Source organism: Lissotriton vulgaris, chromosome 3_1, assembly GCF_964263255.1.
Source record: "Lissotriton vulgaris chromosome 3_1, aLisVul1.2, whole genome shotgun sequence".
Classification (NCBI taxonomy): Eukaryota; Metazoa; Chordata; class Amphibia; order Caudata; family Salamandridae; genus Lissotriton; species Lissotriton vulgaris.
Genome location: NC_141689.1, coordinates 721,174,624 through 721,197,572, shown reverse-complemented (window position 1 = coordinate 721,197,572; position 22,949 = coordinate 721,174,624). Strand labels below are relative to the sequence as shown.

Below are 22,949 nucleotides of genomic sequence, written 5' to 3'. Positions count from 1 at the left end.
GTAATCCATTATTGCATCTATTGATCTCTCGATGATCATGCATGACTGTCAAGTACTTGAAAACATACACACATTTTTGTTACTCTGCCAAAGAATAGTTAACAGTAGTCCTAGTGCACAGAGAATGTCCTTCACAAATTACACATAGCTCCTCCATATTTTAGAAAATCATTCAAATCATACTTCTTAAGAAGGTTTTTTTGTTAACAAACTACAGACGAATTAAAATAATTTTAATAGAAACAAAACCACCTTCGTTGTTCCAAAATTGAAGCAGATTTAAGATGCTTTTTTGCTTGTCATAATTGCTACAGCAGATCAGTTAGTTCATATAAACAAGCATTTGCAATGCAATAGGTCTCGTATTAGGAAAGCTTGAGCTATAAGTCTTGTAAATGACAATTTTTTTTATTTATGTGTTGGTTTTGAAAATGGCTAAATTAATAGCTTTGTCATTTACAATGCCAATACTTTTACCTTTTGCAAATGCGACACCTATAGCATTTGTAATCCAACATGTTTTGTATTAATGTGACTTAGATGTATTGATATTACAAATAACAATGGCTTTTAATTTTTTTAAATAATTAATACTTAAATAAAAGTTGTTGTAATTTATAATGGCAATAGCTTAAACTTTTGTAAATAACTTTTGTGAAGATTATGTCCAGTGTATTTTATTGTGACGAAAATCCAAGAACAGAAGTGAAATATTAACATATTTTTGTGACATTTGTAATAAAGCTTGAAACATTGAGAGAACATATTTGAACCAGTTGTTGTTGAATGGTTGCACAGATTGATGCTGTGGTGGCATGGAGTGATGTTGTGGTGGCGACGAGTGATGCTGTGTAAATGTAAATGTAAATGTATAGGCATTTATATAGCGCACTACTTACCCGGAGGGTCCCAAGGCGCTTCGACCGCTGCGAAACCCTTCCTGGCTTCCCTGAGAGATGGTCCCTTAATGGGTATCTCCAGGGTGAGACCAGGCATCCCCGGCGGTCTGGTGGGGCGTTCAGTGATGTTGTGGTAGCGCATAGTAATGTTGTGGTGCCCCTTAGTGATGCTGTGGTGCCCCTGAGTGATGCTGTGGTCGTGCGATAGACAGATAGAGTGAGGGCGATAGATAGCTAGAGGGAGGGCGAAAGATAGATAAAAAGAGTGACGGCGATAGAAAGATAGACAGAGTGAAGGCGATAGAATGATGGCGAAAGATAGAGTGAGTGCGATAGACAGAGTGAGGGCGATATATAGACAGATAGAGTGAGGGTGATAGATAGAGAGAGGGCGATAGACAGCTAGAGTGAGGGCAATAGACAGCTAGAGTGAGGGCGATAGATAGAGTGAGGGAGATAGATAGCTAGAGTGAGGGCGATAGAGTGAGGGAGATAGATAGATAGAGTGAGGGCGATAGATAGATGGATAGCTAGATAGATAGAGTGAGGGCGATAGATAGATGGATAGAGTGAGGGCGATAGATAGAGTGAGGGCGATAGAGTGAGGGCGATAGATAGAGTGAGGGCGATAGATAGAGTGAGGGCGATAGATAGATAGAGTGAAGGCGATAGATAGATAGAGTGAATGGCGATAGATAGATAGAGTGAGGGCGATCGATAGATAGAGTGAGGGCGATTGATAGATAGAGTGAGGGCGATCGATAAAGTGAATGGCGATAGATAGATAGAGTGAATGGCGATAGATAGATAGAGTGAGGGCGATCGATAGATAGAGTGAGGGCGATCGATAGATAGAGTGAGGGCGATCGATAGATAGAGTGAGGGCGATCGATAGATAGAGTGAATGGCGATAGATAGAGTGAATGGCGATTGATAGATAGAGTGAATGGCGATAGATAGATAGAGTGAATGGCGATAGATAGATAGAGTGAATGGCGATAGAGTGAGGGCAATAGATAGCTAGAGGGCGATAGCTAGATAGATAGATAGATACATAGATAGATACATAGATGGATAGCTAGAGGGAGATAGATAGATAGATAGATAGATAGATAGATAGATAGATAGATAGATAGATAGATAGATAGATAGTGTGAGGGCAATAGAGTAAGGGCGATAGAGTGAGGGGTGATAGATAGATAGAGAGGGCGATAGATAGATAGAGTGAGGGCGATAGATAGATAGATGTGAGGCGATAGATATAGTGAGGGCGATAGATAGATGGAGTGAGGGCGATAGATAGGGTGAGGGCGATTGATAGATAGAGTGAATGGCGATAGATAGATAGAGTGAATGGCGATAGATAGATAGAGTGAATGGCGATAGAGTGAGGGCGATAGAGTGAGGGGTGATAGATAGATAGAGAGGGCGATAGATAGATAGAGTGAGGGCGATAGATAGAGTGAGGGCGATAGAGTGAGGGCGATAGATAGATAGAGGGCGATAGATAGATAGAGTGAGGGCGATAGATAGATAGAGTGAGGGCGATAGATAGAGTGAATGGCGATAGAGTGAGGGCGATAGAAGGGTAGAGTAAGGGCGATAGATAGAGTGAGGGTGATAGATAGATAGAGTGAGGGCGATAGACAGATAGAGTGAGGGCGATAGATAGATAGAGTGAATGGCGATAGATAGATAGAGTGAGGGCGATAAATAGAGTGAGGGCAATCGATAGATAGAGTGAGGGCAATCGATAGATAGAGTGAGGGCGATTGATAGATAGAGTGAGGGCGATCGATAAAGTGAATGGCGATAGATAGATAGAGTGAATGGCGATAGATAGATAGAGTGAGGGCGATCGATAGATAGAGTGAGGGCGATCGATAGATAGAGTGAGGGCGATCGATAGATAGAGTGAGGGCGATCGATAGATAGAGTGAATGGCGATAGATAGAGTGAATGGCGATTGATAGATAGAGTGAATGGCGATAGATAGATAGAGTGAATGGCGATAGATAGATAGAGTGAATGGCGATAGAGTGAGGGCAATAGATAGCTAGAGGGCGATAGCTAGATAGATAGATAGATACATAGATAGATACATAGATGGATAGCTAGAGGGAGATAGATAGATAGATAGATAGATAGATAGATAGATAGATAGATAGATAGATAAATAGATAGATAGATAGTGTGAGGGCAATAGAGTAAGGGCAATAGAGTGAGGGGTGATAGATAGATAGAGAGGGCGATAGATAGATAGAGTGAGGGCGATAGATAGATAGATGTGAGGGCGATAGATATAGTGAGGGCGATAGATAGATGGAGTGAGGACGATAGATAGGGTGAGGGTGATAGAGTGAGGGCGATAGATAGATAGAGTGAGGGCGATCGATAGATAGAGTGAATGGCCATAGATCGATAGAGTGAATGGCGATAGAGTGAATGGCGTTAGAGTGATTGGCGATAGAGTGAGGGCGATAGATAGCTAGAGGGCGATAGATAGATAGATAGATAGATAGATAGATAGATAGATAGATAGATAGATACATAGATGGATAGCTAGAGGAGATAGATAGATAGATAGATAGATAGATAGATAGATAGATAGATAGATAGATAGATAGATAGATAGATAGATAGATAGATAGATAGATAGATAGATAGTGTGAGGGCAATAGAGTAAGGGCGATAGAGTGAGGGGTGATAGATAGATAGAGAGGGCGATAGATAGATAGAGTGAGGGCGATAGATAGATAGATGTGAGGCGATAGATATAGTGAGGGCGATAGATAGATGGAGTGAGGGCGATAGATAGGGTGAGGGCGATCGATAGATAGAGTGAATGGCGATAGATAGAGTGAATGGCGATAGATAGATAGAGTGAATGGCGATAGAGTGAGGGCAATAGATAGCTAGAGGGCGATAGCTAGATAGATAGATAGATACATAGATAGATACATAGATGGATAGCTAGAGGGAGATAGATAGATAGATAGATAAATAGATAGATAGATAGTGTGAGGGCAATAGAGTAAGGGCAATAGAGTGAGGGGTGATAGATAGATAGAGAGGGCGATAGATAGATAGAGTGAGGGCGATAGATAGATAGATGTGAGGGCGATAGATATAGTGAGGGCGATAGATAGATGGAGTCAGGACGATAGATAGGGTGAGGGTGATAGAGTGAGGGCGATAGATAGATAGAGTGAGGGCGATCGATAGATAGAGTGAATGGCCATAGATCGATAGAGTGAATGGCGATAGAGTGAATGGCGATAGAGTGATTGGCGATAGAGTGAGGGCGATAGATAGCTAGAGGGCGATAGATAGATAGATAGATAGATAGATAGATAGATAGATACATAGATGGATAGCTAGAGGGAGATAGATAGATAGATAGATAGATAGATAGATAGATAGATAGATAGATAGATAGATAGATAGATAGATAGTGTGAGGGCAATAGAGTAAGGGCGATAGAGTGAGGGGTGATAGATAGATAGAGAGGGCGATAGATAGATAGAGTGAGGGCGATAGATAGATAGATGTGAGGCGATAGATATAGTGAGGGCGATAGATAGATGGAGTGAGGGCGATAGATAGGGTGAGGGCGATTGATAGATAGAGTGAATGGCGATAGACAGATAGAGTGAATGGCGATAGATAGATAGAGTGAATGGCGATAGAGTGAGGGCGATAGAGTGAGGGGTGATAGATAGATAGAGAGGGCGATAGATAGATAGAGTGAGGGCGATAGATAGAGTGAGGGCGATAGAGTGAGGGCGATAGATAGATAGAGGGCGATAGATAGATAGAGTGAGGGCGATAGATAGAGTGAATGGCGATAGAGTGAGGGCGATAGAAGGGTAGAGTACGGGCGATAGATAGAGTGAGGGTGATAGATAGATAGAGTGAGGGAGATAGACAGATAGAGTGAGGGCGATAGATAGATAGAGTGAATGGCGATAGATAGATAGAGTGAGGGTGATAGATAGATAGAGTGAGGGCGATAGACAGATAGAGTGAGGGCGATAGATAGATAGAGTGAATGGCGATAGATAGATAGAGTGAGGGCGATAAATAGAGTGAGGGCAATCGATAGATAGAGTGAGGGCAATCGATAGATAGAGTGAGGGCGATTGATAGATAGAGTGAGGGCGATCGATAAAGTGAATGGCGATAGATAGATAGAGTGAATGGCGATAGATAGATAGAGTGAGGGCGATCGATAGATAGAGTGAGGGCGATCGATAGATAGAGTGAGGGCGATCGATAGATAGAGTGAGGGCGATCGATAGATAGAGTGAATGGCGATAGATAGAGTGAATGGCGATTGATAGATAGAGTGAATGGCGATAGATAGATAGAGTGAATGGCGATAGATAGATAGAGTGAATGGCGATAGAGTGAGGGCAATAGATAGCTAGAGGGCGATAGCTAGATAGATAGATAGATACATTGATGGATAGCTAGAGGGAGATAGATAGATAGATAGATAGACAAATAGCTAGATAGATAGATAGATAGTGTGAGGGCAATAGAGTAAGGGCAATAGAGTGAGGGGTGATAGATAGATAGAGAGGGCGATAGATAGATAGAGTGAGGGCGATAGATAGATAGATGTGAGGGCGATAGATATAGTGAGGGCGATAGATAGATGGAGTGAGGACGATAGATAGGGTGAGGGTGATAGAGTGAGGGCGATCGATAGATAGAGTGAATGGCCATAGATCGATAGAGTGAATGGCGATAGAGTGAATGGCGATAGAGTGATTGGCGATAGAGTGAGGGCGATAGATAGCTAGAGGGCGATAGATAGATAGATAGATACATAGATAGATAGATACATAGATGGATAGCTAGAGGGAGATAGATAGATAGATAGATAGATATATAGATATATAGACAGATAGATAGATAGATAGATAGATAGATAGATAGATAGATAGATAGATAGATAGATAGATAGATAGATAGTGGACAATAGAGTAAGGGCGATAGAGTGAGGGGTGATAGATAGATAGAGAGGGCGATAGATAGATAGAGTGAGGGCGATAGATAGATAGATGTGAGGCGATAGATATAGTGAGGGCGATAGATAGATAGAGTGAGGGCGATAGATAGAGTGAGGGCGATAGAGTGAGGGCGATAGATAGATAGAGGGCGATAGATAGATAGAGTGAGGGCGATAGATAGATATAGTTAGGGCGATAGATAGAGTGAATAGCGATAGAGTGAGGGCGATAGAAGGGTAGAGTAAGGGCGATAGATAGAGTGAGGGTGATAGATAGATTGAGTGAGGGCGATAGATAGATAGAGTGAGGGCGATAGATAGATAGAGTGAGGGCGATCGATAGAGTGAATGGCGATAGATAGAGTGAATGGCGATTGATAGATATAGTGAGGGCGATAGATAGAGTGAGGGCGATAGATAGAGTGAGGGTGATCGATAGATAGAGTGAGGGCGATCGATAGATAGAGTGAATGGCGGTAGATAGATAGAGTGAATGGCGATAGATAGATAGAGTGAGGGCGATAGATAGAGTGAACGGCGATCGATAGATAGAGTGAGGGCGATAGATAGATAGAGTGAGGGCGATAGATAGATAGAGTGAGGGCGATCAATAGATAGAGTGAATGGCGATAGATAGAGTGAATGGCGATAGATAGAGTGAATAGCGATAGATAGAGTGAGGGCGATAGATAGCTAGAGGGCGATAGATAGATAGATAGATAGATAGATAGATAGATACATAGATAGATAGATACATAGATGGATAGCTAGAGGTAGATAGATAGGTAGATAGATAGATAGATAGATAGATAGATAGATAGATAGATAGATAGATAGATAGATAGATAGATAGATAGATAGATAGAGTGAGGGCAATAGAGTAAGGGCGATAGAGTGAGGGGTGATAGATAGATAGAGAGGGTGATAGATAGATAGAGTGAGGGCAATAGATAGATAGATGTGAGGGCGATAGATATAGTGAGGGCGATAGATAGATGGAGTGAGGGTGATAGAGTGAGGGCGATAGATAGATAGAGTGAGGGCGATAGATAGATAGAGTGAGGGCGATAGATAGAGTGAAGTGGCCTCGTGGTGGAGGCTGTGATGGTGGATATTGTGGTGGTGGACATTGTGGTGGTGGACATGGTGGTGGTGGTGGACGTGGTGGTGGATGTGGTGGTAGTGGACGTGTTGGTGGTGGAGGACGTGGTGGTGGTGGTGGACGTGGTGGTGGGTTTGGTGGTGGTGGACGTGGTGGTGGTGGAGTTGGGTGTGGTGGTGGTGGACGTGGTAGTGGTGGACGTAGTGGTGGTGAATGGGGTGGATCTGGTGGTGGTGGACATGGTGGTTGTGGTGGATGTGTTGGTGGTAGATATGGTGGTGGACACGGTAGTGGTGGACACGGTAGTGGTGGACACGGTGGTGGTGGACGCGGTGGTGGTGGACGTGGTGGTGGTGGACGTGGTGGTGGATGTGATGGTGGTGGACAAGGTGGTGGTGGACATGGTGGTGGACATAGTGGACGCGGTGGTGGTGGATGCAGTGGTGGTGGATGTGGTGGTGCCCAATGTTCAGAGGGGACTGGCCCCTTCATGGAGCAATAGTTGTGTTTACACAACAAAGCTACCGGTTGCTGTGTCAGTTGTCAAAGGTTGTTTGGGTTTAGAAACCGGTTCTGTGGCACTTCAAACAAGGTGTGCATAAACAAGCACTTTGTTCTTATAGCCCTTTCATATGAGAAGCAAAGCTGGCAGTCTCTGTTACTGACAGTTTTGCTTCTCGTAAGCAAGGACTATACGTACAAAGAGCGTGTTTATGCACCGCTCCAGTTCCCAGCATTGCAGGTGGGTGAGGAACTACAACCACATTACGTAGCTGCTGCTACTTACTGGGACTCACTAAAGACATCTCACCCAAGTCTGTGGGTATTTTAGCTCCCTTCACGTAAACCCACAAAATAAAGTAGTAGACTCGAACACTGCCAAGAACGCCATTCACCTCAAAATTTAAAAATGTCCACATTAAGCAAGTCACACAGCTTAATCATTGTGTAATATACAAATGGCATTTAAATGTGTACGCACGAGACATACAACCATTTTGGTTACTTTGGCTGAGAGACAACTGGATATATTGTGCTAGAACATCACCAAAAACAAAGACACAAACATTTTCAGTGGGATGTGCTACACGTTCACGGGAGCAACCCATCGCAGTGATCGGAAATACATGTACTTGACGTCTTTCCATACCCATGTAGAAGAATTATGAATGTAAAGGTTTCTGTGTGCTGTTTATTAATTTTTTGTGTCTCTGTGTACAGAATGTGCGATGTTGCGTGACAGAATCCAGAGCAGGCGGTCCGGCTTTACCACTGATTTACACAACCCAATGTAATAAATACAGAGCATTAAAAACAAGGCAGGGAGAGAGGAGGGTGACGGGGGAAAACAAAATGAGAGGGGAAGGAGACAGAGAAGGCGAGGAGTACACGCAGACATTGGCGTATAGAGAAAGAGATGTACAACATGGCTGCCTAAAGTGCGTTTATGTCAGTATCCGGATTTAAATGGGTGACAAAGGTACCCGGCATTTCTGAAAACACGCAAAATTTTTCAAATAAGGTGTACGAGTCATTATGTGGGTGACATGGTTCACCAAAGACCTCACTATTTAAGGCAAATGACTTGGAATGGAATCCAGGCTTCTTTCTTCTGCAAATATAAAACGCCATACGTGATGACTTCATTCGGGACGTTTTGAGCCAGCACTTACAATGTTAAACAAGTAACAAATGGGCCAGTGAGGCGATGCGAGAGAGAAGGCAGGCGCTGGAGAGGGAGGGGGTGTGCTGCCCATATGGAGAGGGAGGGGGTTGGGCTGCCGGCTGGGCTGCCTCTGATGATCGAATGCGAGTCACGAGAGGAGCGAGAGAGAAGGCAGGCGCTGGAGAGGGAGGGGGTGGGCAGGGTTGACAGCAGAAAACCGCAGAAGTGAAGCTAGTGGGAGAGAAAAGGAGATAAGGAGAGAGGTGAGAAAGGCTCAATAGACAGGACAAGCGGCGGGGGGGGGGAGGCGGGGAGCGGATCCCTTTGAAGTAGCTCATGGCCTCGCGGCCTTGATAAGGGAAAGCAATTAGGGGGGAGGTGGGAGGGAGGCTGATGGCTTTGTGTGAAGCAGGCAGGCGGCTCGGGAAGCAAATGGAGAGCGCGTGCACAGACACACATGCACTTGGCAAAATCCGCCTTTTAGCTTTCTGGTTTAACGGCAATAGGTCTCTCTACGAGACCTAAAAATTAACAGGTGTGCCTATTCACCAATTGAATGGTAAAAAATGTATCGAGCTCAGAAGAAAGAAGGGATGAGATGGCCTTTGAGCGATTCATACTGTACAGAAGCTTGACTCACCGAGACACCTTGTCCCTGCTGATCAATTCACATGTGTAATGTTTTTATTACTATCCAAAACAGACAAGAAGGTGGACATGATTTACTAAGAGGCAATATAGGCATAATTTCTAACAAGCATTGGTAAAGCAAATAAGGTGTGTCTGTGCAAGAGCTATTGGCTTGGCCAATGTGTTATAGCAATATTGAACACTAGCATGGCTGCTGTTCAGCATGGCTAAAAGTAAGTGCCTTAGAGGAGTGTGTCGTGGAGTGTCGTAGGATGGAATGGCGTGGAGTACAGTGGACGAGCAAAGAGTACCGTGTATTGAAGTGGCATACAGTTGGTCGCGTGGCATAGAGTGGACTGATGTCGAGTGCATATGCTTAGAGTGTTGCAGGGTAAAGTGGTGTAAAGTCTGGCGATGTAGAGTGAAGCCCCATAGAATTCAGTGGTGTACAATAAAGCGTCGTAGAGTGAGGTTGCGTACACTGTTGCATGGTAGAGAGCAGTGGTTCAGAGCTGGGTAGAGTGGTGTAGAGAACAGTGGTGCAGAGTGCAGTGGTGCAGAGAGGCATAGAGTGATGCAGAGTAGAGTATAGTCCACAGAGTGCAGTGGCATACAATGCAGTGGCGTAGAGTGGCATGCTGCAAAGTGAAGTAGTGTAGAGTGGAGTGATGCAGAGTAGAGTGCTGTAGAGTGCATTGGCAAAGAATGCAAAAGTGCAGAGTGGTGTAGAGTGACAGAGTGCATTGTTGCAGAGTAGAGTGTTGTAGAGTAGAGTGCAGTGTCATACAGGGTCATAGAGTAGAGTGACAGAGTAGAGTATAGTTAAGTCTGGTGGCTCAGTGGACTAATTCATCCACTGCAGGAGCCTGTGTTCGACCTCATGGTCACAGGTTCAAATCCCGGCGGGTCCAATCAGCCTTTCATCCATCTGAGGTCGATAAAATGAGTACCATTAAGTTGGGTAACAAAAAACATCTGTTATTCAGCGCCAAGATACCCCGTTAGGGGTGAATGTGCACTTTACGAATACAGGTATTGTGTTATAGAGCCATAGAGTGCAGTGGCATACAATGCAGTGGTGTAGAGTGGAATGCTACAGAGTGAAAGTGTGTAGAGTGGTGTGATGCACAATAGAGTGGTGCAGAATGCACTAGCAAAGAATGCAATAGTGCAGAGTGGTGTGGAGTTTAGTGACACAGAGTGCAGCGTTGCAGAGTAAATTGTCGAAGAGTGCAGTGGCATATAGTGGTGTAGAGTGGAGTGGTGTAGAGTGGAGTGGCGTAGAGTGGAGTGGCCGAGCGTGGTTCAGAGAAGAGTACAGTGACGTGGAGTGGCATTGAGTGAAGTGCTGCAGATTGTAGTGGTGTAGAGTGCAGTATGCAGAGTAGAGTGGTGTAGAATTCAGTGGAGGAGAGTGCACTGTTGCAGAGTACAGTGCAGTAGAAAAATGTATACGCAGCAGCGGCCCAATGCAGGTTAAAGCGCTGGGGCCGGGAGTGGGGGTATTTTGACTGACAACGAGGGAAACTTAATTATTTATTTAATATTCCCTTGTGGTCGTCTGTCCACCCCAACCAGGCCACAGCGCTCTTACCAGCACGGGCCACACCTGTGTGTACTTAGAGTGAAGCGCCATCTACTTCAACGGTGTACAATGCAGGGTTGTAGAATGCAGTGGCGTAAGTTTGGGGTAGTGCATAGTAGAGTGCAGTGGTGCAAAGTGGAGTGGGGCAGAGTAGAGTCACATAGAGTGCAGTGTCGCAGAGTGGTGCATAGTAGAGTGACAGCGTGCAGTGGCATAGAGTGGTGTAGAGTAGAGTGGCGTGGAGTGGCATTGAGTGGAACGCTGTAGAGTGCAATGGCATAGAGTGCAGAGTAGAGTGGCATAGAGTGCAGAGTAGAATGGCATAGAGTGCAGTAGTGCAGAGTACAGTGTTGTAGAAAAATGTATAAAAGATGTTCTTCTAATGACTACGTATTTATTCTGGTTGTTTCTCGTCCACCGAAAAAAGAAATTCATTGCAATTCTCTATATTTAAGAAGCAGAGACACTGAGATTTCGAATTCCTTAACTGGCGAGAAGATGCGACCCACCCCAAGCTAGTTTTATTCCGGGACCTAACAAAAGAGTTCAAGAGTACCCCAGTGTACCAAAACGCATTACAGGACAATACAAGCATTGTATCATTTGAAAAGGGGTCTATAGAAGTATGCAGTGTATACATTTTCCTTACAATAAGATTTACTGTTTTGAAGAGATTGCTTCTGCAGAAATAACCATGTTCTATTTTCCACTTAAACCTGCATATATGTGCAACTCTTAGCTTGTGACGGTCGCATGCTACGTCTGGAACGCTGCTGCCACCTAGTGGGCATACCGTATACAGTGTTTAGTCCAGTTCTCAACCTGTATTCCTTAACGCTCTGGAGTTGCTTGATAGTTGTAAAGTATTGTACCAGTTTGAATACGATAATGATCTATATAATTTATTTTTATTTAAAAACTGCAGTAGAATGCATTGATTTATTATGCCTTAATTGTAAACATAGATTATTTTGTTATCTGTAATTAAAATAAATAAATCTGTGGTTGGGTCATGCGCCCCAGACGAAACAGGAAGTAACGGCAAAGCACGTACTGGCCAAGTAGGAGGCTGTAAAGAAGAGTGACAAAGGGGCCAACGAAGTGTATTCAATAGGGGGGACGCAAGCCCATTGCAAGCCAGAGCGCATGCGCTGGCTGCTCACGCAGGCTTGACCGTAAATAAGGATTGTGAAGTGAAAAAATGCACACTCACTGTCTTCTGTCGGGAGAACCTGAAGAGAATAAATCCACTCAATAATCTCGGCGCTGTTCACCACCTTCAAAGCGTCCAACATATCCAAGCCAGAGATGGCAAAAAAAGCAATAGTCAACCTAAGGAAGATAAACAGTTTACAATAGTCATTTTCAGGCACTGCACAATGTTATCTACCGAGTTGCACTGGTAAATTCATCTTTCTTCCTTATGACTTAAAAGGGCAAGGAACAATCTCTATATCAGAAGGCCATTGTAATGTCGTTTATCTGTCCCCCACACAGTGCTCTGAGTCAGCTTGAGTTTAGAACAGCTTTATTCCAGAAGTTAACAAATGATAAGCATATAGAGCGCCGAGCGTCTAACTAGCGGCTGCTCCGGTCGCCAACTGCCGTTCTCCGCTTTCGCGCTCTTCTCTTCTCGCCCTCTGCGCATGCGCGCGTCCTCCGCTCTCGTCTACAGCGTAACGCGTCATCGCGTTCACGCTCGTAGACTAGAGCGCAACACCACATATCTCCCCCCTTTGACACACAATATTTTTTAGCAGTACTATAGTCCATCTCGAATGTTCACTCATATCAAAGTCTCTATACCTTGAGGGCAAGGTGACAGTTCTGCCCAATCTGGTACGCCTTACCAGGTTGCTCTCCTCAACGTCGCTTCCTCTGGGAAACTTCTCAGTGTCTCTCTGGTCCTCCCGGGTTCCGTCGGTAGCTGGGATGGAGTGGCCTCCCGCTAACTATGCTGTCTGCGCATCTCTCTCTCCTCCATCTACTCTGTCTTCTGATGATTCTCTCTGGTCCTCTCCGCTCGTGGACATCTCTTCTTCTCCCCCTATGCGTATTTCCTCTTCCTCTGACTTGGGCCATCTTACAATCCTGTTGACTTTCGCCATGCGGTCTTGGGACCATACCTTGCCATCGCTGAGTAGGGCGGCTCTGCCTCGTACTTCCTGGACTTGTAGGGGTTGGCTATACTTGCTCTCTCCTTTCTTTTGCAGGGTGGGAAGTTTGACTCTGACCCATTCTCCCTCCTCCAGCGCGGTTTCTTTAGTGTTGCGCCGCCTGTCGTAATGTGCTGCATATACCCTCTGAGCCTTCTCCAGGTTGTGCTGCACCACTGCTGGGGACCATTTGCTGGTTACAGTCTTTTCTCTCCACACCACGTTGTCCCGGGTGAACGGGAGGCGGCCTCTCAGAATTTGAAAGGGGCTGTACCCTACCATTGTGGGAGTGATCCTGTATGCCCACAACATGCTCTGTACTTCTGCCTCCCAGTCTTTCCCTTGCATGATGGCCGCTTGTATCGAGCCCATGAGCACACGATTAAACCGCTCCACTTGGCCGTTGCACGCCGGGTGGTAGATGGCGGTGTGTTTCGATTTGATTCCGTTCCTCTTCATGAACCGGGTCCATTTGTCTGAGACGAACTGAGGTCCGTTATCACTTAGTATTGTCTTTGGTATTCCTTCCCTCACGAACAGGGAAGTTAGGAACTTTAACACTGTTTCTGTGTCCATGGACTCTTGCACATCAACCTCCGGCCATTTTGAATATTTGTCGATGACCACACACAAGAATTTATTTATTCCACGGTTGTCAAGCACTGGTCCTAAAAGGTCAATGGCTAAGTCTTCCCACGGGTTCTGGGGGTTTTCGAATTTCCCTAGCGCTGGCCTGAGAGGACGAAGTATCTTGTCAGCTCCTTGGCATTGTTCACATTCTCTCACCTGCCTTTCTATCTGGGCGTCCATGCCAGGCCACCAATACATTTGTTTCACTCGGGCTTTTGTCTTTACGATGCCCAGGTGTCCTTCGTGCAGTTGGTTCAATAATGTCGGTACAAGGGCTTCAGGTGGAATGACTCTCTCACCTCTGTACAGGAAGACTCCCGAGTCGCTCAAAGACAGTTCCTCCCGAATTTCATAGAACTTCCTCACCTCCGCTGTGAGCTTCCGTTTGTCCGGCCATCCCGACGTGAGGTGTTGTTTGCCCTCAGACTTCTCCAAGTCTTGCTCATACGCTGCTGCCCATTCTTGTCTGCTTATTGTCATCTCATTGTCAGCCATGCTCGCTACCATCTCATCCAGGTCCGGTGCGACTTCCGGAGCATCCTCCATGGCGGAGGCTCTGCTGAGGTAGTCAGCTACCCTGTTCTGGGTTCCTGGCAGATATTCGACATCATAAGTGTAGTCCAGTAACTTGAGCGTCATTTTTGCAATGCGCGGGGTAGCAGTGTCATGGCCTGAGGACGTCAGGACTTTGACCAATGGTTTGTGGTCGGTTTGGAGTTTAAACCTGGTGCCCCAGATGAATTGTCGGAATTTGCACATCGCCCAGGTGACCGCTAGCATCTCTTTCTCTATGACGCTATATCTTTGTTCCGTGGGAGAGAGAGCTCGTGAAGCAAAACTGATGGTCTCTACTGAGCCGTCCGCCCTCTCGTGTGCTAGCACCGCGCCCAGGCCTTTGTCACTGGCGTCCGTGGTTAGGATCGTGCTGCTTGAGGGGTCGTACCCTTGCAAGGGAATGGCCTCACTGATGTCTGACTTTACTGTTTCAAACTCACTTTGCGCTTCAGTGTCCCAGTCGAACTTTGACTTGTCTCTGATGAGCTGGCGCATCCTGTGCGTTTTGGTGGCAAAATGTCTCACGAATTTACTGTAGTACTCGGCCATGCCGAGGAACGACCGTACATCTTCTTTGGTTCTCGGGGCTTTGGCTTCCTTGATGGCTCTCACGTTCTGTTCCTTGGGAGATATGCCGTGCGTCCCAATCTCGTGTCCCAAGTAGGTGACTGATGACATCCCTATTTTGCATTTGCTCCATTCCGCCGTGAGTCCTTTGTCTTGCAGCACGGTAAGGACTTTGGTCAGCTTTCCGTCGTGGTCTTCCAGGGTGGACCCCATTACGGTGGGATGCAAGTCGATTTGGTGGTACGCCGACGTGAGATCAATAGTGGAGAAGTGGGTGATGCCTTTTGTTCTCGCCAGCATTTCCTCAATTCTAGGAAGGGGGAACTTTTCCACAACGAGGCACTTATTGAGTTCGCGGAGGTCCACACATAGACGGACTTTGCCGTTGGGCTTCTTGGCTACAACCAGGGGGGCCAACCACTCTGAACTGTCTATGGGTTCTATGATGCCCTGTCCTTCCAGCCTTTTGAGTTCCTGTTGTACGGCCTCAATGGTGGATAGGGGGATGTTCCTGACCTTGTGGGACACCGGTGTCGCCCCTTCCTTGAGTATTATCTTGTGGACGAATTTGTCCAGTTTTCCTACCGTACCGTCAAACACCTTGGGGTAGGTCAATTTCCACTCTTCACCGTTGGTGGTGCGTAGTTCTTCTGTTAGGAGGATTTGCTCCTTGCCGCCGGGGTCTAATTTGATTCCTAGGTCTCCCGCATCTCTCCAACCAAGAACGGAGGGACCTCTTTCCGCCACATACAATTTGCAGGTTGCTGATCTCCCTCTGAATTCGAACTTCAATGGACGAAAGCCAATCATGGGAATGGTGTTTTCGGTGTATGATATGGCTCGAATGTCCGGTGGGCGTAGTTCGGGCCATACTACGGGTACAAAATCTCCTTCCCTCCTTCCCATATGGACCGTTGCACAATCGTCCAGGGAGACCCCGAGTCAACGGCCACATGCACTTTTACTCCACCAATGAACATGTCCGTGCGTGGTTTGTCCGTGCGTTTCCCAGTAACGTCTAGTACCTGACCTTCTATACACAGCACCAGGTCGCCGTCCTCCAGATCGTCCTCTGCGCCGAATTCTGAAGGTGCTGACTCCACGCACTTTACTGTGGACCTTTTTCCCTTTTTGCGGCATACTTTCTCAAAATGGCCGACCAGGCCACAGAATGCGCATCTGGCGCGAAACGCCGGGCAACGTTTGTCTTGAGCTGAGTGAGCTGTGCTTCCGCACCTGTAACATGAAAACTTGCTGTCTGCAGACGGTCGTCCCATTTGCTTCCCTGCCCCTCTGGGTTCCTGTTTCTGATCTCCGTATTGTCCTTTTTGCTTGTATGTGGTCGAGGCTTCATCGATCTTGTTGACCATCTGCTTCTGTGTGCTTTCTCGTTTGGCTGCGTCTGCACAGCGCTTTGACATCTCGGCTTTTTTGACCATGGCTATGACGTCCTTAAGTGATGTTTCGCTCTGTGCCCATAGTTTGTCCTGGACTGATTTGTTGGTAGTATGCATGACTATCTGGTCCTTTATATACTCATCTTGCAGTGTTCCATACTTGCATGTGATGGCCAGACGTCGTAGTGCAGCCACGTAGTCATCTATGGATTCACCGACTTCCTGTTTCCTTTGCTGGAAATTGTAACGGTCTATGGATACGCATACGGCTGGTCGAAAGTGGTTGTCTAGATCTTCTAGCGCATTCTTGAAGACGTCGTCCTCTGTTGCGTCGCGTTCCTTGGGCACTATGTTTGCGAAGACCCTCACCCCTTCGGGACCCAGGTTGTGGAGCAACAACCTCTTCTTCCGTGCTGGAGCGTACGGTTCTCCATTCTCATCCTCTAGCGCTTCTATGTAATTCCTGAAGTATTCCCTCCAGTCTTCCCACTTCATTTGGGGTTCGCCTGGTCTGGGTAGGAAAGGGATAGGAGCCATCAACGCTGAGGACTGGTTTGCCATCTTAAATTCGCCCCTGGGTGCTTCTGCTTGGGCCCTGGGGCTATTGGGCGCGCTGGGGGCTTCCGCTACACCTGCGGCGTCTCCTTGGCTTCTGGGGCTGCCTGGGGCGTTATCCCCTGTCCCTCGCGGTGGTTTGGTTGACTGCTCACCCTGCTCAGGCTCCTGGTTGGTGCCTTTAGTTGCCAGTGTGCTGGCTGAGGGACCCCCTGCCTCTGGGACTGCACTGACCTGAGGGTTGTCTGTAACTGCCCCTCTGCCGGGTGATGGGGGTGCGCTGCTGCCACGCTCTATGCTTCCACGTTGGTGCTGCTGTGTGCGCTGCTCTCTGGGCCTGGGGTGGTCTCTTGAAGTTCAGGCTCAACTCCCAGATAGGCTGTGTGTGGACAGTGGGGTGATCCCAGTCCTCGTCGCCACTGTAATGTCGTTTATCTGTCCCCCACACAGTGCTCTGAGTCAGCTTGAGTTTAGAACAGCTTTATTCCAGAAGTTAACACATGATAAGCATATAGAGCGCCGAGCGTCTAACTAGCGGCTGCTCCGGTCGCCAACTGCCGTTCTCCGCTTTCGCGCTCTTCTCTTCTCGCCCTCTGCGCATGCGCGCGTCCTCCGCTCTCGTCTACAGCGTAACGCGTCATCGCGTTCACGCTCGTAGACTAGAGCGCAACACCACAATGGTCTTCTTTCGTTGGGGTCTACTAGACTAGCAGTTGAGAAGGGAGAAGACAAGGCTGTACAAGTAGCACCATGGAAGTAGTAGCAGTATTTACGCAATAGAAATAAATACAGATTTTATGTCGTAGGGAACCGTTTTGCACAATCAGGTACCCATGCTAAACTTCTGTAGTGTCATTGCATTAAGGGCATTATAGTGCTATACAGTGAGATCAGACTCATAATTGCTGGAGGGGATGAGCAGAAGAACAGGCTAAGCCACAGTTGTTCAGCCTGTATGCTGAGGACACAGCTAAATAATACTCCAGGTAGTTTGCTTGTATCTAGGCAGCAACAGGGGCTAAGAGTTACTGGGTAGCAACAGAATGGGGCATGTCCTCGGCAATACGTGAACAAAGCAACATGGATTATTCTGAATTACTTGAACGTCAGTTGAGTATCTTCTTCACAAGTACACCCATTAACCCATGACTTTCACATATTTCTAGACTTAATTATCACACTTATTATCGCTAATCATAACAGGGAAAACAGTTTAAGTGTCAAGTGGGTAGGACTCTTGTATCCTTGCGAGTGAAACTGCTTGTACAGAGAATAGTGTTTGAGTGTGGGGTCCTTCAGGATAGTTTTCTCACTGATTAGAGTCTTAAAATTGTTTTCTTTATTTGCTTTCTTTCACTATTGATGCCCATTGGTGTTCAGCCAACTTAGCTGATAAGATGGCCTCCGTTTCTAGAGATTTGATCTGTGAATTGAAAGGGAGTTTGAGGAAAAACACACACACACCCCAAAACACACTCAAACACACACCCCACCCCACGCCCCCCTCTTCCCTTTGGATTTGTATTGTTCCAACCTTACTTATGTAATAACCAAGGGTTCTTCAGATGATAACTTATCAAATATCAAATGATGGGCTGCTGTCCTCTCGCTGAGTGTATATCTGAGACATTTTCCAGTATTACTGAGTGCTTTGGACAGTGAAGATAGTTTGCACACAAGGTGAGTGGAGATGAGGAGTCAAAGGGAGGGGAATATGTGGGGAAGAGAAGGGTTGTACTATGGATCATGGGAAATAGAAAGCACTTCAGGGAGGAAGAGATGATTGGTAGAAAGTGGTTAGAAATCGAGAGCTGATTGGGGAGAATAATGACCACTAAAGAGGATAGATGAGGGTATTGTGAAGAGGAAGGGAAACAGAACTGTGAATGGCTGGCCCAAGCAAGGGATAAAGACAATGAAGAAGGAATGAAGAAAAAGGTAAGATAACAGGGTGGGGTGCAGGGGAAAGGAACTGCTAATGGGAGGAAGAATAACTGCAAGGAAATATGAATGGTGAGTGATGAATACCGAGGACAAGAGGAATGGCTGAGTGTATACCCACGGAGAAAATATACAGTAAAAAATGGAGAATGAGGAATGACTGCAGGGGACGCATGAGTGGGAGGCAACAGCCTATGAAAAGCAGGATGAGATGGAAAGGAGATGAGGTGATGGCAAACAGCATTCTGACAAGTAGTCCAGCTGAAAAAGAATGCTAAGCAAAAGGCATGCAGCACTAACCATTGAAACATCTTTCAACAAATCCCTGCAAAACTGCACTTTCACTGGAAAGCAACACCATAACAAAATAGCTTAACATTTTAGGAATTCATTAAAAAAATATACGGTCACATTTCCTCATACTCTAATGTGTCATTCTTATGAAAAGCACTCATATTGTCTTGCTTTGCAGGTAGTTGTGTCATTCACTGTGGTTAAATAAGTGCTAGGGAACAATTCTAGACATAGACGCTTTATATTAAGTGACCAAGCACAGTTACAGACAATGAATCGAAGTTACTAAAATGTATGATGTTATTTTTGTTGTTGATGCTTTATTTTTGATATTATCATCAATTTCACTTATATCATTTGTTTCATACTCCTCAATACATTGCTTCTTGAAGTATTAGTAGTTTTGAAGGTTGTGTCAATAGCTATGAGATCACCATGGTCAACTGGGATGTAATGTCACTTCCTGTGACACTATCAGTAATCTACATATTTTTCCACCTAAAGTTGGGTGACCGTGATTAGGGTAACAGGCATTCCCAATATTCCATATGAGGACTGGGTAAATGCACAAATAAGACAGTTTCCCACCTGAAAATTAGTAGAATAATTATTTACATTAATTCAGTATAACTCTGCCAGAACATCGGCAATAATTGCATAATTTCTAAGACGTTCATGTGGCGATGGAACAATTGCGGTTTTATTATCTATTCTGAGTGGAAATACAACTTCAAGAGGTTTGTAGGTGCAAGAGAAAAGCGTTTAAGTCATGGTCACAATATGGATTTTCCTCTTCATTCAGTGCCACACAGGATAGCAAATATATATATATATATATATATATATATATATATATATATTCAATTCAATTCAAAGATAGCTTTATTCGGTATTTAGCAAACACCATAAAAGCAAACATTACAAAATACAGTCAAAAAAACGCGACATTAAAAACTTGATAATTAAAAAAGAGAAATCACTGCAACGAATACACTTCATTACACTTATCAATCAATTAATCTAATCTTAAAAACCATAAAATCATTTCATACACTAGGTTTGGTAGGAGGATAAATTCATTAGATTAATAAAACGGTTGAGGTAAATATAACATATTTATGTATTATATGGTGTTATTAGGCACAGGATAATACTCATACAAACCCTCAGCCTTCTAATCACTTCTCATGGTTCCTCTACATTTTATGATAAACGACAAAAATGTTATCACCACTACAATAGTAAGCTCATCTTGGAGCAAATACAATCTATGGAGGGCAGTTTTACAGCTTCTCAGACCCCACAACTTTAGTAGTGGTAACAGGTGTTTTTTCCTCCCCCACTGATAATACTGGCAAAAAAGAATACAGTGTATATTAGACTGGGTGGCTACTCCATCACACGGGCATTTTATCAACTTCCCAGACCAGTCATTTGGAACAGGGAACGTTATTAGCCTAAAAAAAGATTCCGTCCTCATTCGTGCCAAAAGCATTCTATGATAACATGAAAAATTTGGCGCCAGATAAGGATGGAGGCCATGATCATGGAGGATCTGGCGATGTGCTACAATGGTCGACTTATTCCCATCTAGATAGTATCTCCTCTCCTCCAATAGACCAAGGCATGTCTCTTTTAATGCTTTTTTTGACATTTGGGCACATGAAGGTGGGTTTGAAAAGAATTCTGGTTGGCCGATGGAATTCAATTTTTTTTTAACATAGGCCAGCCATGGCTGCTTAGAGCCCTCGGCTTGCTGCAGGCAATCATAAATTACTTCCCTATTGAAGGTCGTGTCCTCGCATGTCCAAATCTTGTACCACAACATGACTGGCGCTATCTTTATCAGATCACTAATATGAGATCTGTCAAGTTCATTGTGGCATATGGTAGTAGATGTGGAACGCGGGACTCCGAGAAGATACCTCAGGAAGGCATTTTCCACCCTTTGAATTTGAGAACTATCTGCAAGTCCCCAGATCCCCGCCCCATAGACAGCTGTAGACACACATTTTGCTGCATAAATCTTAAGTAGTGTGTCTACCGGTTTCCCACCGAGTCTTTTAGCAAATTGCTTGACCGCCCCTATTGAGCGGGCAAAGGCCAAATTCCGGGAGGTGATCGCTGAGGACCATGTCCCCCTATTGCTAAAAATAATACCCAGATAGGAAAACGTTTTGGACATAGCTATCTTTGAATCATTGACAAAGGTTTTGCAGTCAGGAACTTTTTTGCTGGTGGTACATGACATCGTAAAAGTTTTCCCCACGTTTATTTTTAGGCCTCTAGAGCTCATAAAGGTTGCAAAACCCATTAGTGCCTTTTGGAGTCCCCGCTGTGTGCGGGCCATGATCACCGCATCATCGGCGTATAACAATAGTGGGACTGCGAGACCATTTATCTTAGGGTAGTCCACCTCCAGATCATTCAAGAAAACTGCTACCCCGTTTATATACAAGTTGAATAGAAAAGGCGCAAGTATGCAACCTTGGCGAACACCCTTTGCTATGGGAAATTTTCTAGTTTGCTCGCCATTTTTGCCAAATCTCACCGTGGCGCCTGCATCTCTATACAACTCCTGGATAAAACTTAATATATTTTTATCTATCCCCATTGTGGTCAGGGTTTTCCACAGCATTCCATGATCCAAACAATCGAACGCCGAAGTTAAATCAACGAATGTTAGGAACAGGTTCCCTTTTTTTATTCCAATATATTTGTTCATTATGAGGGACAGGTTTAGACCCTGCTCTATGGTTCCCAAACCCGACTTAAAACCATATTGGAATTTTGAGAGTATCCCATTGCTCTTAGACCAGGTTTGTAATTTGGTTAACAACACCCTGCCTGCTACTTTCATTAGGTTGTCTAGCAGAGAGATAGGGCGGTAACATTTTGGGTCTTGTCTGTCCCCTTTTTTAAATATTGGGATAACTATTGCTTCATTCCATGTGTTGGGAAAACCTAATTTAGTGTAAGCATTCAATACATTTGCTAGTAAGGGGGCCCAAAGGTCTACGTTCCCTTTAAACAAGTCAATGGGGACTCCATCAGGTCCAGGGGACTTTAAACTAGCACTCTGGCAAATCGCTTGTTCCACGTCTACAGGGGTAAACATTACTTTTAGTGGGAAATTTCCCTGAGACGGTGGAAGAACCCCTCGCACCGCATCCATCTCATCTTGTGGGATCGGAGCAAGTGATTCTTTCTTATAGAGGGAGGTAAAATAATTAACCCAAGCATCTTCTGATATGCCTATTTCCAAGGAGTCTACCTTCCTATCCAAGAAGAAGGGGGCATTAATTTCTTTCCAGAACGACGTGTTGTCCCTAAGAGCGCTTGCCTTTATCAGGGCTTCCCAGGCTGCATTTTTGAGTTCTTTCTGTCTAGTTCGTAGGGTCTGCTTATAAGCTTGTCTAGCCTCCTTAACTCGGCCGCTATCCCTAGGGATGGTCTTTAAGGCCTGTAAAAGGGCTTTGTGAGCTTTAGTACAGGCTCGATTGAACCAGCCATGTAATCTTGTGTCTTCCCCTAACTTTAGTTTTTTAGTTAACTTGGCGTTTATTGTGGTTTTGATCCCTTCATACGCCTGTATTATTAGCTCGGGGTTGGTACTTGGTTCCAGACAGGTGGCAAATTGTTTAGTTTCTTTCCGTACCAGGTCTTTCAAAAAGTTTGTGGGTTCAATTTTTGCCCATTTAATGGCATAGCCATTTTTTCTGGCCAGCGCCACTGAGCGACCATGAAGTATATTCATAGTACTTATTTTTTGGGTCCCCGCTTTCCCTAGACTAAGAGAAGTGCTGATAGGAAAATGGTCGCTTATTGCTAGATCCTCCGTATCAAAACCCCCCAACCAGCCTTGATTCCTGTTAGAGACTAGAATAAAGTCAATTACAGTGCCTGCCCCATGGCCAAAGAAGGTTGTCTGAAACGCTACGGGTGGCTCACAAAG

General features: G+C 45.2%; 1 protein-coding gene across 1 annotated transcript in view; it reads right to left on the bottom strand.

The window, feature by feature from the left end:
* The window catches only part of PGGT1B (protein geranylgeranyltransferase type I subunit beta), a 265,348-nt gene that overhangs the window by 221,228 nt on the left and 21,171 nt on the right, over positions 1-22,949 (bottom strand). The window contains exon 2 of the mRNA XM_086961039.1: positions 12,113-12,231. Coding sequence (XP_086817165.1) covers positions 12,113-12,231 — 119 coding nt within the window. The remainder of the gene's footprint in view (positions 1-12,112; positions 12,232-22,949) is intronic.